At 38.4% G+C, this 16632-nt stretch overlaps 1 protein-coding gene across 1 annotated transcript in view; it reads right to left on the bottom strand.

The window, feature by feature from the left end:
- The window catches only part of LOC128643114 (ficolin-1), a 38524-nt gene extending 28746 nt beyond the window's left edge, over nucleotides 1-9778 (bottom strand). Inside the window, exons 1-4 of the mRNA XM_053696063.1 lie at nucleotides 9709-9778; nucleotides 5564-5677; nucleotides 5252-5309; nucleotides 3674-3714 (exon numbers count right to left, since the gene is read on the bottom strand). Of these exons, the coding sequence (XP_053552038.1) occupies nucleotides 3674-3714; nucleotides 5252-5309; nucleotides 5564-5677; nucleotides 9709-9778 (283 nt within the window). The remainder of the gene's footprint in view (nucleotides 1-3673; nucleotides 3715-5251; nucleotides 5310-5563; nucleotides 5678-9708) is intronic.
- Between the last annotated feature and the right edge of the window lie 6854 nt (nucleotides 9779-16632).

Genomic DNA, 16632 nt, shown 5'->3' with positions numbered 1-16632 from the left:
AGCTGCGCGTCTGAATATGGACGCTGCACGGAAGTTCCCCTCGACAAAACGCTATTTTATCACTGAGGTGATCTTAGCCAATAGCGTACTAGTTATCCGGGATAATGCCAGCTGGCCCGCACAGCTATTGGCTAAGAGGTGGAAATGTTACCTCATTGAGAAATAGCATTCTGCTGCGGGCGGCCTGAGGCGCTCAGCACAGCGAACGCTTCAGATAAATAAAGGAACTTTCAGAATGAAGTATTTTATACTGACTGAAAGTCCCCTTTATTTGCTGCACTGGTAAAATATAGCGTTTCAGAAACGTTAGGATTTACTATTACTTTAATGTGCAAAAATAACAATTACAACAATAAACAGCTAATGTTGAAAGTATGTAATTGGGATGTTAATAATTAAATCAGAGAAATCAGGAGAATAAAACTGAGCAATATTTAATATACAGTAAATAAAATAACACACACACACAAACACACACACACACACATATATATATATATATATATATATATATATATATATATATATATATATCAGATAGAAGACAGCACTCTCTAGTCTTACTATAACAGAAAATTTATTGCAGTGACATTTTGGGGAATACTCCCCTTCCTAGGGTCTGAGGAAGGGGAGTATTCCCCGAAACGTAACTGCAATACATTTTCTGTTATATTAAGACCAGAGAGTGCTGTCTTCTATCTGCTATATCATCACCCATATTCTAGCACCCTGGCATTTGAGAAACTGTTTGTGAGAGTGCCCCTGTTATTAGTCACATTATAAGTGTATAAAACTGTTACCTTTTAACTTATAGAAAACTACAGGTAGTTTGACATTCAATAAATAAACAATGCCCTAGTAAGCAAAAGTCTGAGAAAAGGACAGGAAATAGTGTGGCAGAAAGTTCACCTCTTCTCTGTCAAACCACCGTCTATATAGCTAAGAGTAGCAAGTGCACTAACTAGCATCGGATGCGCAACTCAGTAGCATACCCCATAATAAAATATCTGCTTAAAGGGACATGAAACCCAAATTTTGTATTTCATGATTTAGAAAGAGCATGTCATTTTAAACGACTTTCTAATTTACTTCTATTATTTAATTTGCTTCATTCTCTTGATATCACTTGCTGAAAAGCATATCTAGATATGCTCAGTAGCTGCTGATTGGTTGCTGTACATAGAGGCCTTGTGTGATTGGCTCACACATGTGCATTGCTATTTCTTCAACAAAGGATATCTAAAGAATTGAGCAAATTACATAATAGAAGTAAATTGGAAAGTTGTTTAAAATTGCATGCCCTATCTGAATCATGAAAGTTTAATTTTGACTAGACTGTCCCTTTAAGACCCGGTGTGCGCTTTTGTAAGATAAAGTGCATAGTCAAAGTGCTGACAAAATAAATAGCAAGTCCGATGCGCTGTAGAGAGTTAAGTGAAATCTCATGAGATCACAGTAGAGTTCATGACCTCAGCACTGTTGATGCTGATTGGCTGCAGTTAATTTCTTCCTTTTTTTTTTTTAACTGCAGTTGGACAGCAGCTGAAGTATAACTTTTTACACAGAACTTACACTAGTGAGCTGAGGAAATTGTGAGGTAAAATATCTTCCTTTTTTACATAGAGATGCTCAGGTGATATTTTCCTGTCAGCTTTTTACAGTTATGCTGCATCACTTTCAAGTGATTTAACATATGAGTATTATGTCGCTTTAACATGGTCTACAAAGTAGGTGGCACTGACTGAAATAAATATGTCCTCTGTGCATTACGAAAATGGTTATATTTATTTTATACTTCTCCCACTCTACTGTACTTAAGCTGGCAGAGAAGACTGCTTCCAGTAGAGAGTCCATCCAGTGCTGTCCAAGCAACAGCAGAGGATATCACAGAGGAGTACAACAATCACCTCACCAGAGGGCAAGTCCCTGTGACACCTGTAACAGGCTGACCCAACAGGCGCATGCTGTTACTCTCCGTCCCGTCCCCTTCGCTCTGCTCACAACCTCCTACTCTCCTCCTCTCTTTTTACCTCCTCACATTCCCATTTACAGGACTTCTCCAGACTGGCTCCCATCTTGTGGAACTCTCTGCCTCGCTTCACAAGACTCTCCACTAGTTTTGAAAACTTCAAGCGATCCCTAAAGACTCTTCTGTTCAGGGATGCATACAAACTACTCTAACATTTCTTCAAACCATTTCCTCTCCTCCATTGCTATCCCCTTGAACCCCCTTAGCATGTAAGCCTAAGAGCCATGCTGTTTGTAGATCACCTTCTTTAGAGCTGACTACAAAAGTCCGATTTTTGGCAGGGTCCTCTACCTGTCTGATCCCTATAAATGTTTCCTTGTATTCTGACTATGTTTATAGCGCTGCGGAATCTGTTGGCACTCTAAAAATAACTGATAATAATAAGTGATAAGTCCCCTGTGGGGACTTATTACTAACTCCTGGAGGCAGTTTTTTTTGCCATTGCCAAGTTCTCCAGACTCCATGTTCCTCTGTCTTGTATTCCAGGCTGTGTGAGGGGGAAAAAGGTTTTCACATAGGTCTGAGAACCCGTTTCAACGAAGAATCTGAAGCACCTCTATTTTTCATCTTCCTCCTATGGAGGCACAGAGAAGACTATGATACCAGAGAGGTGAGAGGGATTAAAAGCTTGTGGAATTTTTGGTATTTTTGCCTCCTCCTAGTGATCAGGAGTTAAATCCTGCAGGTTATGGCTTGTGGACTGTTATCACCTTATGAAAGAAATATGACTTGATAAAAATAGCTATTATTCTATCTAATATTGGATTTGGAATGATATTATAGCCTCCTGCTATTATGATATCAATTCCAACAAACTTTATCAATAATTTTTTAATTTTATTCCAAAACTTTAGGTCTTTCCTATTTAGGCGGTATATATTACAGATCATTTTCACCAAGAGTCATATTAATCAATATATATCGACCTTGTGCATCTGATTTAACTTTTTAAATCTGAAAATCTAAATTTTTATTCAGTAATATGGTAACCCCTCTAGATGATTTTTTTAAAAGAGGTATAATACATTTCCTCAACGCATTTCTCTTTCAACTTATAGTGTTCTTTTTCTATTGTAAACAAGCTATTTCAATATTTAGTTTCTTTAATTGCGCTAGTATTGCTTTTCTTTTGATTGGGGAGTATTTTGTATTTTGTAACATAAATGTTTATTCGAAATAAAAGACTTAAAGGGACATTAAACCAAAAAAATTTCTTTCATGATTCACAAAGAGAATACAATTTTAAATAACATTCCAATTTACTTATATTATTTAATTTGCTTTATTCTTTAGATATCCTTTGTTGAAGAAATAGCAATGCCCATGGGTGAGCCAATCACACAAAGCCTCTATGTGCAGCCACCAATCAGCAAAGGATCTCAGGAAAATGAAGCAAATTAGATAATCAAAGTAAATTAGAAAATTGTTTATAATTGCATGTTCTTTCTAAAGTCTAAAAGAAAAAAATTGGGTTTCATGTCCCTTTAAAGAAAAAAGAAAGAAAAAAAAAGCTATTTGGCAACTCAACACTATAAACTGTTGAATGTACCTACAACAGGTAAAAAAAAAAAAAAAAAAGATTAAGAGGTTTTAGCAACTTAAGAAAAATAAAAACATAATTTTTATTAGATAAAAAAAAATCACCTTTTGGACCTTGTTCTCCTCTGTCACCAACTGCACCTGTTAAAGAACAAATTACCACATTAATATCTCTATGCATTTATAAAGCTTCCCACCAGGGGCCAGTTTATCATGTGTCTGTAGCGATCATATCTGCCAGACATCGACAAATGCAGACAACATATGCTGTCAGCACTTATCATTGCACAAGCAGTTCTGGTGAACTGCTTGTGCAATGCTGCCCCCTGCCAATCGGCCGCTAGCAGGGGGTGTCAATCAACCCGATCGTATGCGATTAGCTGGATTGCTGTCTGCCGCCTCAGAGGCGGCGGACGAGTTAAGGAGCAGCGGTCCTTCTTAACTCCTGTTTCCGACGAGCCTGAAGCCTCGCACGGAAACAGGGGTATACGGCTCCATTCGGGCCGTGATAAATTGGCCCCCAGGGGTGTGTCGCAAATGCCAAAGGATTGGAGGGTTTGGAACAAAAGAGGGTGGTCAACAGTATCAAATGCTGCAGACAGACCAAGGAGGATAAGCAGAGAGAAGTGGCCTTTCGATTTTGCTGAAAGTAGTTTGTTGGTAACCTTAACGATTGCTGACTCTGTGGAGTGATGGGGGCGAAATCAAGATTGCAGTGGGTCAAGGAGGAAGTTTAATGTAAGGAAATGGGATAGGCGTGCATGTACTAGCTTTTCAAGAAGCTTTGAGGCAAGAGGGAGTAGGGAAATAGGGTGGTAGTTGGATGGGGAGGTTGGACCGAGAGAAGTTTTTTTGAGGATAGGAGTGATCAGTGCATGTTTTAGAGATGAGGGTGCTGAGGTAGAGATTGAAAATGTGTGTGAGGGAGCTGAGGTAGAGGTTGAAAATGTGTGTGAGTATAGGGGTAAGGGTAGAAGAGAGGGAGGGGAGTAGCTGTGAGGGGATGAGGTCGAGGGGACAGGTCGTAAGGTGAGAGGACAGTATAAGGGCAGAAATGTCTTCTTCAGCAACAGGGGCGAAAGAGCTAAATTTAAGGCTATGTGGGTTTTGGATGATTGTGAGCTTTTGAGGGGGTGGGAGATTAGAAGTATGTTGAGAGCTGATTTCATTTCTGATGGAGTCGATTTTGTTATTGAAGTGGCTGGCAAAATCTTGAGCTGAGAGAGAAGTTGTATTAGGAGGTGGGGGTGGGCGGAGAAGAGTATTTGAAAGTGGAGAACAGACATTTTGGGTTTTAAGAAAGAGTAGAGAGAAGAGTAGAGAAATTATGTTGCTTATAAAGATTAAGGGCAGAGAAGTAGGAGTTCAAGATGAACTTGAAGTGAAGCAAGTCAGCTGAACTCCGAGATTTTCTCCAGGGTCGCTCAACAGTACGGGACATTTACATAGGTACCGTGCCAAAGGAGTGTGCCAGGGCTGAGGTTGAGTGTGTGATTTCTGAGCTATGATAGAAGGAGCCAAATTGTCAAGGGTGGAGTTATAGTAGCGGATAGATTGGTATTGATTAAGATATTAATCCAGTATTTAAAGGGATGGTCTAGTAGTTATGTGCGTTGTTGTTGCTACTTCCTACTTCTTTAAAATGAAATACGTAAGCTCTCATTTTCCTAAATAAGTGAATTATTACCTTTCTGGCCTTGTGGTCCGGCCTTCCCATGGTCACCTGCAGATCCCCTTTGCCCTGAAAAACATAAAATAAAATAAAAAATAGTGGGAGGAAAAAATACTTTGCCATAAACTTGTGTGACGCCAGCTTAGCAATAAACATATATTTTACATACTCTGCACCATTAATCTATACAACATTAGTATCAATATATTCAGACACATTTCTCATGTATAAGTAAATAGATTAATATATAAAGTAACTGATTGTTGGCCCATCAAGAGCTGATAGACCCCATAATAGATGCTACATGTTGCAGACAAACTCACCCTTCTCTCCTGGGGATCCTGGTTCTCCTTTCTGCCCAGCTGATCCAGGGGTACCAGGACATCCTCTGAGGATGGTCAATCTGTCTGAATCTCCAACACCCACAATCTTCACTTCTAATGGGTAGAGATAAATGATTATATGGCATTAGTAAAAAAACACCCATCTATTAAACCTCTTGGGTGCACATAACAATCCATGGTGGTCATGCACATCTACTGTATGTCATCATACTGGGGGGGGGGGGGTCCTGCTTATGACCTGGACCCTGGGCACTGGAGAGGGGAAAGACAACTGCAATCTCCTTCCCTATCACTGCCTCTTCCTGGTAGGTAGTTTGCCATCACCACAGGTGCACATGCTAGAGTGACCCTTAATTTAAAACGTACACTCTCCTCTTTCACATGAAGGGTCACTTGTTCCTCTAACACAAACAGGGAATGAGATAAGGGCTATTTTTGAGCCCTCAGCTTTGCATTATAAACGGCACTTAAGTACATGTTATGGCTGCTTTAAAGGGACACTGAACCCAATTTTTTTCTTTTGTAATTCAGAAAGAGCATGCAATTTTAAGCAACTTTCTAATTCACTCCTATTATCAATTTTCTTTGTTCTCTTGCTATCATTATTTGAAAAAGAAGGCATCTAAGCTTTTTTTTGGTTTCAGTACTCTGGACACCACTTTTTTTATTGGTGGATGAATTTATCCACCAATCAGCAAGGACAACCCAGGTTGTTCACCAAAAATGGGCCGGCATCTAAACTTACATTCTTGCATTTCAAATAAAGATACCAAGAGAATGAAGAAAATGTGATAATAGGAGTAAATTAGAAAGTTGCTTAAATGAACGCCCTACTCCCTGTTAATACAGGGAGCTATGTAGAATAAGCCAGAGAGATGGGAGAGAGCTTTGCAAGCCCATATATTACCCCCAGGCCACTTATAGGAACAAGTGAGCCCTCATTTGAAAGAGGTGAGTTTGCAGTAAAAATGGTGATTACCTGCAGCAGACTTAAAGTGTTCTTTAACCTGAGGGGTTCTCTAACAGAGCCATCATCCCCCCATTTGTGGTAAAGTGACAACTGACAAATGACCCTTCACAAGGGGCGGACTGAAACAAACTAGGGCCCCCGCACCCCCCACCCTGCCGTCTATGCCCCTCCCGCAACCCACCGCCTGCCTGCCTTGCCCCCATCAGGGCCCCAACTTCAAGGGCCAGGAAAACCAAAACCCAGGCCCGCCAAAGCCTTAGATACTCCCCCATGGCCCCCACTCTCCAGGGCCAGACCCCACACTACAGAGCCCTCAGAGCAACATACATCTTATCCAGGCACGGGACACCCTTTTCAGGGACAGGGCACACACTCTGCCTACCCTTAACTGCTATGTTATCACTAATTAACACAACAAGCTTACATAAATACATTTTAATGTATATTCAAAACTTAAAGCATTATGCAAAATACATGCATAACAGTCTAAATATTGACTGTTAAAGGGACAGTCTAGTCAAAATTAAACTTTCTTGATTCAGATAGGGCATGCAATTTTAAACAACTTCCCAATTTACTTTTATCTTCAAATTTGCTTTGTTACATTGGTAGTATTTTTGAAAAGCTAAACCTAGGTAGTCTCAAACTGATTTCTAAACCGTTGAAAACGTCCTCCTAGCTCAGAGTATTTTGAAAGTTTTTTTTACAGTTAGACAGTACTAGTTCATGTGTGTCATATAGATAACATTGTGCTCCCTCCCGTGGAGTTATTTAGGAGTCTGCACTGATTGGCTAAACTGCATGTCTGTCAAAAGCATTGAGATAAGGGGCCAGTCTGCAGAGGCTTGGATACAAGGTAATTACAGAGGTAAAAAGTGTATTAATATAACAGTGTTGGTTATGCAAAACTGGTGAATGGGTAATAAAGGGATTATCTATCTTTTTAAATAATAAAAAATCTGGTGTAGACTGCCCCTTTAATGCAAGGCCTGGCTACATTATATCTACAATGATATTTGAAATAAAATGCATGGTCATGTATAATGCATATTAGTTTCAGTATTGGATATAAATTAAAATGTAGATATTCTTGCTTGATGCGTTTATTATTTTAAATATATATATATATATAGACATTTATGTTATAAAAGACAGTTGCATTATAATGATATCATTACATAACTGTATGCCTGTTATATAATAATACAACTGTAACACTAATGCCTTTTGTTACATGAAATATACATTTTAAAACATATATTTATGTTTAAAGTGAAAAACATAAGAAAAAACCCCCCTATTAATTTATATAAAATAGTTAAAAGAATATGCATCATATATAAGAATGCATAATATTTTGCATATAAATGCACTATTAACCCCTAAGCTTCCCTAACCTAATCACCTAATCAACCCCCATACAGATATGGGGGGTGGTTAGGAGATTAGGGACTAATAAATGGTAACCATCAATCATCACCTAATCAACCCTCATAAAGGTATGGGAGTGGTTATGAGATTAAGGCCTAAAGTGCCACCTCCCAAAACAAACTAGAACTACACTTACACCTACTCCCCTTTTTAAACTAACTCTCCTCTAAAACCCCATAAGTTACAAAATAAAAAATAAACTAAGTTACAATAAAATATAAAAATTTAAGTTGCAAAAAACAATAAACTACAGTATCCAAAATAAAAAAACACACCATTATACCTAATAGTAATATACATGCCCCATAAAATAAAAAAACACACTCAAAACACCTAGGTATGTTTTTTAACAAACGATATCAAGAGCAGAAAGCAAATTAGATAATAGAAGTAAATTGGAAAGTTGTTTAAAATTGTTTGCTCTATCTGAATCATGAATTAAAAAAATAGTTTCATGTCCATTTAAAGGGACACTGTACCCAAATTTTTTCTTTCATGATTCAGATAGAGCATGCAATTTTAAGCAACTTTCTAATGTACTCCTATTATCAAATTTTCTTCATTCTCTTGGTATGTTTATTTGAAAAGCAAGAATTTAAGTTTAGATGCCGGCCCATTTTTGGTGAACAACCTGGGTTGTCCTTGCCGATTGGACAGCACCAATAAACAAATGCTGTCCATGGTTCTGAACCACAAATTCAGCTACTGGCTACTTAGCTTAGATGCCTTCTTTTTCAAATAAAGATATCAAGAGAACGAAGAAAAATTGATAACAGAAGTAAATTAGAAAGTTGCTTAAAATTGCATGCTCTATCCGAATCATGAAAGAAAAAAATTTGGGTTCAGTGTCCCTTTAAATAAAACACATTGTTCATGTGACTAAGAGATTAAATACATTTAGAATAGACAATAGGATTAGTTACCATCTCTGTTAGTGGATGTTGAGATACTAAGTAGTTCTTAACACTACTGCAAATTGTAAAAGATAATTCACTGCAGAAATTGTATTTTGTTTAAAGGGACATTGTACACTAGATTTTTCTTTGCGGAAATGTTTTATAGATGATTCATTTATATACCCCATCTGGGAGTGTTTTTGTTGAAATGTATAGTTTTGCTTATTTTAAAATAACATTGTGCTGATTTTGAGACAACTAACCAAGCCCCAACGTTTAAGATGTATACTTAAGTATACAGGGCATATTTATCAAGCTCTAAAGACCGCTGCTCCATAACCTGTCCGCCCGCTCTGAGGCGGCGGACAGAAATCAACTCGATTGAATACGATCCGGTTGATTGACATCCCATGCTAGCAGCCGATTGGCCGCGAATCTGCAGGGGGCGGCATTGCACCAGCAGTTCACAAGAATTGCTGGTGCAATGATAAATGCCGAGAGTGTATGCTGTCTGCATTTATTGATGTGCAGTGGACATGATCCGATATTTATGATTGTGCGAGCGCACAATCATAAATATGCCCCACAGACTTCACATTGCTTCTGTTTGTATAATGGGTCTTTTCGTGTTTAGGGGAGCATGTCTGCTCTCAGCCCCTTTTAGTGGGTGTACCAGCCTAACCTCATCAACAGTGCTAAACTGGGAGCTTCTAAGTAAGTTTTTAAAAGGTTTTAAAACTTGGTGTATACTTTCCCTTTAATCCTTTTTACTATCTTCAGTAAACACTAAGCTCTAAATGATGCATAGCTCTTTGTGAGCCCCTTACCTGGACATGCGTCATCCGCTTTACCGAGTGTGGTGATCAGACAAAGCATTGTGAACACTGAAGCCCTCATGGTGCAAAAATGTTTGTCTCTCCGTGTTCCCAGGTCTCTGGATTGTTTGTGGTTTGCACAAATAACAGCGGACCTTTAATATGAAAGGTTAGTAACACCTCCTGTTATTTCATCAGCTGCTTTCTTATCTATTATACCTAATACAATCTGTTTATTCTCCCGACCATACAAAAGGCTCATTGTATTTTCTTAAATTCCCACAGTTTTGTTTAAACATTTACTTAGTTTTAGCACATGGTTAAATATCCAAATATTTTTTGACCTGACAAGAAATAATAATCATTATTAAAGGGACACTAAACCCCCATTTTTTCTTTCATGATTCAGATAGAGCAGGCAATTTTAAGCAACTTTCTAATTTATTCTTATTATCATTTTTCCTTCATTTTCTTGCAATCTTTATTTAAAAAGTAGGAATGTAAAGCATAGGATCCAGCCCATTTTTGGTTCAGAGTTACACTTGGTTATTGGTGACTAAATGTAGCCATCAATAAGCAAGCACTATCCAGGGTGCTGAACCTAAAATGGACCGACTCCTAAGCTTTACATTCTTTCTTTTTTAAATAAAGATTGCAAAATAACGAAGTAAAAATTATAATAAGAATAAATTTGAAATTTGCTTAAAATTGCATGCTCTATTTGAATCATTAAAGAAAAAATGTGGGTTTAGTGTCCCTTTAAATAAAAAAGCATGGGAATATATTATAGATGGAAAGTAATGGTCTGTGATACATGGGGAGATGAGCAACGGTGTAATGATACTGATACCCAGCTGAAAGGAATCCAGTAGCTGGCCAAGGAAAAGCAGAAACACAGGGGTCTTGTGTGAAAACGTGAAGAAAGTTGCGTATTCCAAAAACAAGCTGTAGTCAAGGTTTGTAGAAGTGTTGAGAGACTCAAACAAGCTGAAGTTGATACAGAGGAAAACGATCACAAATAGTAGCTAGATTAATAGCTTCCTGCCCAGACTTATTTCTCTACACAGGAACAATCACGATCGCGTGATTTCAATGATGGGATAGAAGCGTCTTTGGCTTCAGTACAGTCAAGCGGCTAGGATGTTCTATGCCGCCCTAAGGGCGCTAAAGCCAAGTGCAGTTAGGGCGGCATAGAATGTTCTAAGGACTGGAAAGAGTTAAGGGTGAGCAAACAACCACAATAATCAGGCAAGGCAAGATGGCAGGAAGTGAACTCTTATAGGCCCAGGACCAGTCACATGATCAGAGTCCGGTGAAGAGAGTTAAATATAGCGATACAGGAGCCAGGTTCAAGGTAAGGTAAGGAAGCAAATGGATTTGGGTTCTGAAGTGGCAGATTGACAGAGCAAAGGGTTAGTGCCAGAGCGACCAGGGTTTGATACCAGATGTGCTCCTAACAAAACGGTAGACTAGAGGGGTAAGCATTCAAATATACATTGAAATTGTATTTTACACTAACAAAGTAGACCAAAAAAAGAAAACAACGATTTGTAGGAATTACTCTATCTGGCATTGTAATTCTTACAAGCAGAGTTGGACTGGGCCTCGTTTATTTTTCATGGGTATAGCCAAGTTTGGCTTTTTGCTCCCATTGGGTTAGCGCTCGTGTAAATTTTTTTATTTTCAACTTGTAATACCCGACATTCACCTTGCAGTACAGCTGTACTGCAAGGTGAACGTCGGGTATTACAAGTTGAAAGTAAAAAGTTTTCGCACAAGCGCTAACCCAATGGGAGCAAAAAGCCAAACTTGGAATATCACGACCACGTAAATGTATTCCCCCATAGACTTCAATGGAGCGTGAAAAGAGTAAAAAAAACTTAACACACAAAAAGTCGTGCAAACTCGATCACTTTTTCGTATGTGCGCTAACCAGATATGAAATGTTAATATTTCACATTCCAATGTTTTTCACATAGACAAATATGTTCTATTTATTCATAAATACATATTTCTATAAATATCTGATTGTATTTTAGTAAAATATATAACCAGACGTTATGTGTTCTTATGGAAACTTGGCGAGTAAAACGCAGCGATGATCGATATTTCATTCTACCTTTGTAAACCTTCATAGAACTCACTGAGAATTGCAACTACTTCCATTGAACCTGATATAGATTTATTAGTTACTTAAAAACAATGTCAAATATCCCACTGGTTTTACGTTGACCTCTTTTCTTTTACTTTTATAATAATTTTTTAAAAAAATAAATAAATTAAGTTATATTACTTAGATATGTACGTTTTATATATCATTCATTGCAAACGTAGGACCTGCTCGACATTTTTAAATGACCGTCCAAACAGGGTGGCGCATAATTAGGATTATTATGCAAGGACTTTTTTGCTTATCTGTGCAGGCGGATATCACGAAAATTATGCACAGACCTTTTTTTTTAGCTCATCAACTATCGTTATTTAATGTGTGGCCCAAGACAATTCTTCTTCTTCCAATTTGGCCCAGGGAAGCCAAAAGATTGGACACCCCTGTTATATAGCATTGTCCTGCCAGGGGAAACGACATAATTACATATCTACAGATACCAAATGAAGTTTAAATTGTTTTGAAAACCATTTTCTCTTGGATTCATCTGGAGGTGAAGACCCATATAGTAACTGTTGTATCATATTTACATTGGAATACAATTTGTAATTTGGAACTATGATGTTGATTCTCATACTAGAAAACCCTAAAACCTTTGATGTACCGTAAGCTCGCTGTAGCAATTAGCGCTTATACAATTAACCAGAGATCAGATCTCTGGTTAATTTTATAAATGTGCCCCAAATGCCCCCAAAATACATTGTAGTGTATTTTATTAAAAAATAAATATATCAGCATCTTTATTTTTTAATAAAACTACTGCACTAGGCAGTATTTTGAGGGTAAAGTTGGCGGCACTGAAAAGTGCCTTTACATTGCAATCTATGGGAACTGTGTATTCCCAGTAAATATATATGTATATGAATAGATACATATATATGTATGTGTTAATATGTGTATATAAACATATTAACACATAAATATATATGTATATAATCAGATACATATATATTTATACTTTGCTGTGTTTTCTGCGCTACTTACCCCCTTTGCAGCGAGACATTCTCTTGGCAAATCTCACAGCATGAGAATGAGGTTCTCATAGGAGCCTATAGAAGGGTGCTCTAGTGAGCGCAATGCTGACAACTTGTAATACCCATGGCTGGCCTTAGGGGGGTGCAGCTTGGGCCCCACACTTTTTTTTTTAATAATGGCAGTTTTGTCATTTTTTTCCCCCTTCCACACCATCCTCCTTCAAAGCCCAGGAATGATATGTGCTGTATTATGCAAGGAGGTGATTGATTGGAGGATTATATTAAAATCCTCCAATCAGTCAGCTCCTTACATAAATAAGAGGGCTGAGGCAGCAGTGACATCACTGATGAGGGCAGGAGGAGTTATGCTTAGAACAGAGGTGAGGAGCAGCATGGAGTACCGTGTTGAGGAGTGGTTCAGCAGCCTGAGCAGCAGAGCAGCCAGAAAAAATATTTTGTGGACTGGGTGGGCGCCTGGCGAGGAGTCTGGGCAGACTGGGGCAGTGTGGACTAGTAGTGAGGTGAGTTGACAGTCGACAGAGGTCACATAGGTGACATTTTTTTTTATAATGTGAGCTTGTGGCTGCATCAAATCTCTACCCAAACAGTTTACTGAACCCCTCCCTGGCTCCGTGCTCCCTACTGCTACCTGCAAGGCTGCAATGAACCCCCACTATGCCCTAGACCAGTGGTGGTGAACCTATGGCACACGTGTCATAACGCTACAAACATTGCATACTGTTATTAAGGGACTCGTATGGTCTGTAGAGCGTGGCAGGCCCACACAAGGCCCACACACAAACTAGGAATGCGGAGCATCAAAGTAGTAACTCACCCTGCCAAATTCCACTACCCTCACCAGGAGGTGTGTGCAAACAGTGAAAGCACTAGAGGAGGGAAAGAGCAAGACAGCACCAGCAGCTGAGGAAGTAAGACTCTGGGAAGGGACAGACTGACCGGGTAATTCAGCCCTTGAGAAGTGGTTTGTGTTGTTTCTTGACTGCTAGTGAGTCTCTCTGCTGATGTAATTCTCTTGTCTTGCTGATGTAGCCCCATTGCGTCTGTGAAGCAATGTTCCAGGGTGCAAGCTCCTGACAGGTGATTTGTGCTCTGCCAGCAGTCTCATTTAGGACTGTTTATGACCATTTGACATGCATATCAAGACTACTCTAGAATAAGAACACAATGTACACTTCTGAGGGTCGCCTTCTATTTTTAATAGTGTGCTAATATATGTTTTTCTTGTACATTTATTGTACATGTGTTGGTGTCGGTATCACTGCTCTATCTTTAAAAACAAAATGTCAGCCATTATCTCATTGCTTATTGTGAAAGACTACTTTTCCCTCGCTAGCTGCCAAAGTCGCAGAGGTCATCTTTGAAGATAAAATTTAGGATTAAAATGTTTTTTTTACCATTTAAGATAGTTGCTTAAGTGTTTGTACGTTTGGCAGCTGGGAAGATAGAGGTTATTACAATGCAGAAATCACACAAGTACTGGTGCCCTTGTTATACTCTACTTGAAACATCTTTCTCTCTTACACTCTCACTTTCTCTCTCTCTCTTTCTCTCTCTCTTTCTCTCTCTTTCTTTCTCTCTCTCTTTCTCTCTCTCTTTCTCTCTCTCTTTCTTTCTCTCTCTCTCTCTCTCTCTCTCTCTCTCTCTCTCTCTTTCTCTCTCTCTCTCTTTCTTTCTCTCTCTCTTTCTCTCTTGGCCGGACTGTTAGCCGATAGACATTTGGCTGACGGACATTTGGCAGACGGATAATAGTATGACAGAGAAGTGGCTGTCAGATCACAGTCCGGCCACAAGATAGATAGATTTGATAGAGAAATAGATTTAAAAGATAGATAAATAGATAGATTTGATAGATAAATAGATAGATTCGATAGATAGATAATTTCCCAGACAGAGAATTACAAGACCCATGGTTAGGTTCCCAAAGGCGGCTGCGGCGCCCGAGGCTCTGATTAGTACAGAACACTTTGGAGTGTATCTGCCCTCGACCGAACTCGGAACATGCTTCAGCATTCTGTCCGTCGGCCAAATGTCCGTCGGACAGAATGCTGTCAGCCAATTGTCTGTCGGAATTTTGTCAGAGCACTCTTTCTCTTTCTTTCTTTCTTTCTCTCTTTCTTTCTCTCCCTTTCTCGCTTTCTTTCTCTCTTTCTCTCTGTCTCTTTCTTTCTATATCTCTCTTTCTCTCTCTCTCTCTTTCTATCTCTCTCTCTCTTTCTTTCTCTCTATCTTTCTTACTCTCTTTTACTCTCTCTCCTTCTGTCTCTCAACTGTATTTTTATTTTGAGACAAAAGCAGTTAATTAGCTCACACAGTTGTATGAAGTGTTTTTCTAATGAAAAACCCTTGGTATTCAGGTTTAACTGTAGAGTTGGCACTTTGAGATATGTAAGTTGCTTTTGTGTTGCAGTTTGGGCACTCTGGCTCAAAAAGGTCACTGCCCTAGTCCCTAAACCCAGTCCCTAACCATAGCCTTAACCCAAATCCCTAGCCCTAAACTCTAGTTCTAAGTCTATCCCTAACCCCAATTTCTAAACCAGATCTCTAGTCCTAACCCCAATCCTTAACCATATCTTTAACCTCAATCACTAACCCAAGCCCTAACCCAAATTACTTGCCCTAACCCCAATCCTTAACCATATCTTTAACCTCAATCCCTAACCCTAGCCCTAACCCAAATTACTTGCCCTAACCCCATTTTCTAATCTTAACCCCAATCCCTAGCCCTAAACCAATCCCCAACCCTAGCCTTAATCCAATCACTTAAAATAGCCTTAATCCCTAGACCTAATCCCAATCCATAAATTTAGCCCTAACCCAAACCCCTAACCCTAGTGTTAACACCAATCCTTAACCCTAGTCCTAACCCAATTCCATAATCCTAACCTCAATCCTTAATCTCTAGTCCTAACCCAATCCCTAACCCTAGCATCAACCCAATCCCTAATCCTAGTCCTAACCCCAATCCCTAGCCCTGGGTGGTGGGTTTTACTGTTGGGGGGGTTGTTTGTATTTTTTTTTACAGGTAAAAGAGCTGATTACGTTTGGACAATGCCCCGCAAAAGTTTAGTTTAGGCTAGGGTTTTTTTTTTTATTTATTTTTTTTATTTTTTTTATTTTGATAGGGCTATTAGATTAGGTGTAATTAGTTTAAATATCTGATAATTTGTTTTTTATTTTCTGTAATTTAGTGTTTTTTTTTGTTGTACTTTAGATAATTGTATATAATTTAGTTAATTGTATTTAATTTATGTAATTTATTTAATTGTAGTGTAGTGTTAGGTGTTAGTGTAACTTAGGTTAGGTTTTATTTTACAGGTACTTTTGTATTTAATTTAGGTAGGTAGTAATTAAATAGTTAATAACTATTCTACCTAGTTAAAATAAATATAAACTTGCCTGTAAAATAAAAAATAAACCATAAGATAGCTACAATGTAACTATTAGTTATATTTTAGTTATCTTAGGGTTTATTTTATAGGTAAGTATTTAGTTTTAAATAGGAATAATTTAGGTAATGATAGGAATTTTATTTAGATTTATTTAAATTAGATTTGAGTTAGGGGTGTTAGGGTTAGACTTAGGTTTAGGGGTTAATAAATTTAATATAGTGGCGGTGACGTTGAGGATGGCAGATTAGGAGTTAATAAGAATAATGTAGGTGGCGGTGGTGTTGGGGACGGCAGATTAGGGATTAACAAGTATAATGTAGGTGGTGGTGGTGTTGGGGGGGCAGATTAGGGGTTAATAAGTATAATGTAGGTGGCGGCGGTGTTG

The sequence above is a fragment of the Bombina bombina genome, chromosome 12 (assembly GCF_027579735.1).
Source record: "Bombina bombina isolate aBomBom1 chromosome 12, aBomBom1.pri, whole genome shotgun sequence".
Taxonomy (NCBI): domain Eukaryota; kingdom Metazoa; phylum Chordata; class Amphibia; order Anura; family Bombinatoridae; genus Bombina; species Bombina bombina.
The sequence above is the reverse complement of the archived record's forward strand: the minus strand, read 5'-3'. Positions and strand labels throughout refer to the sequence as shown.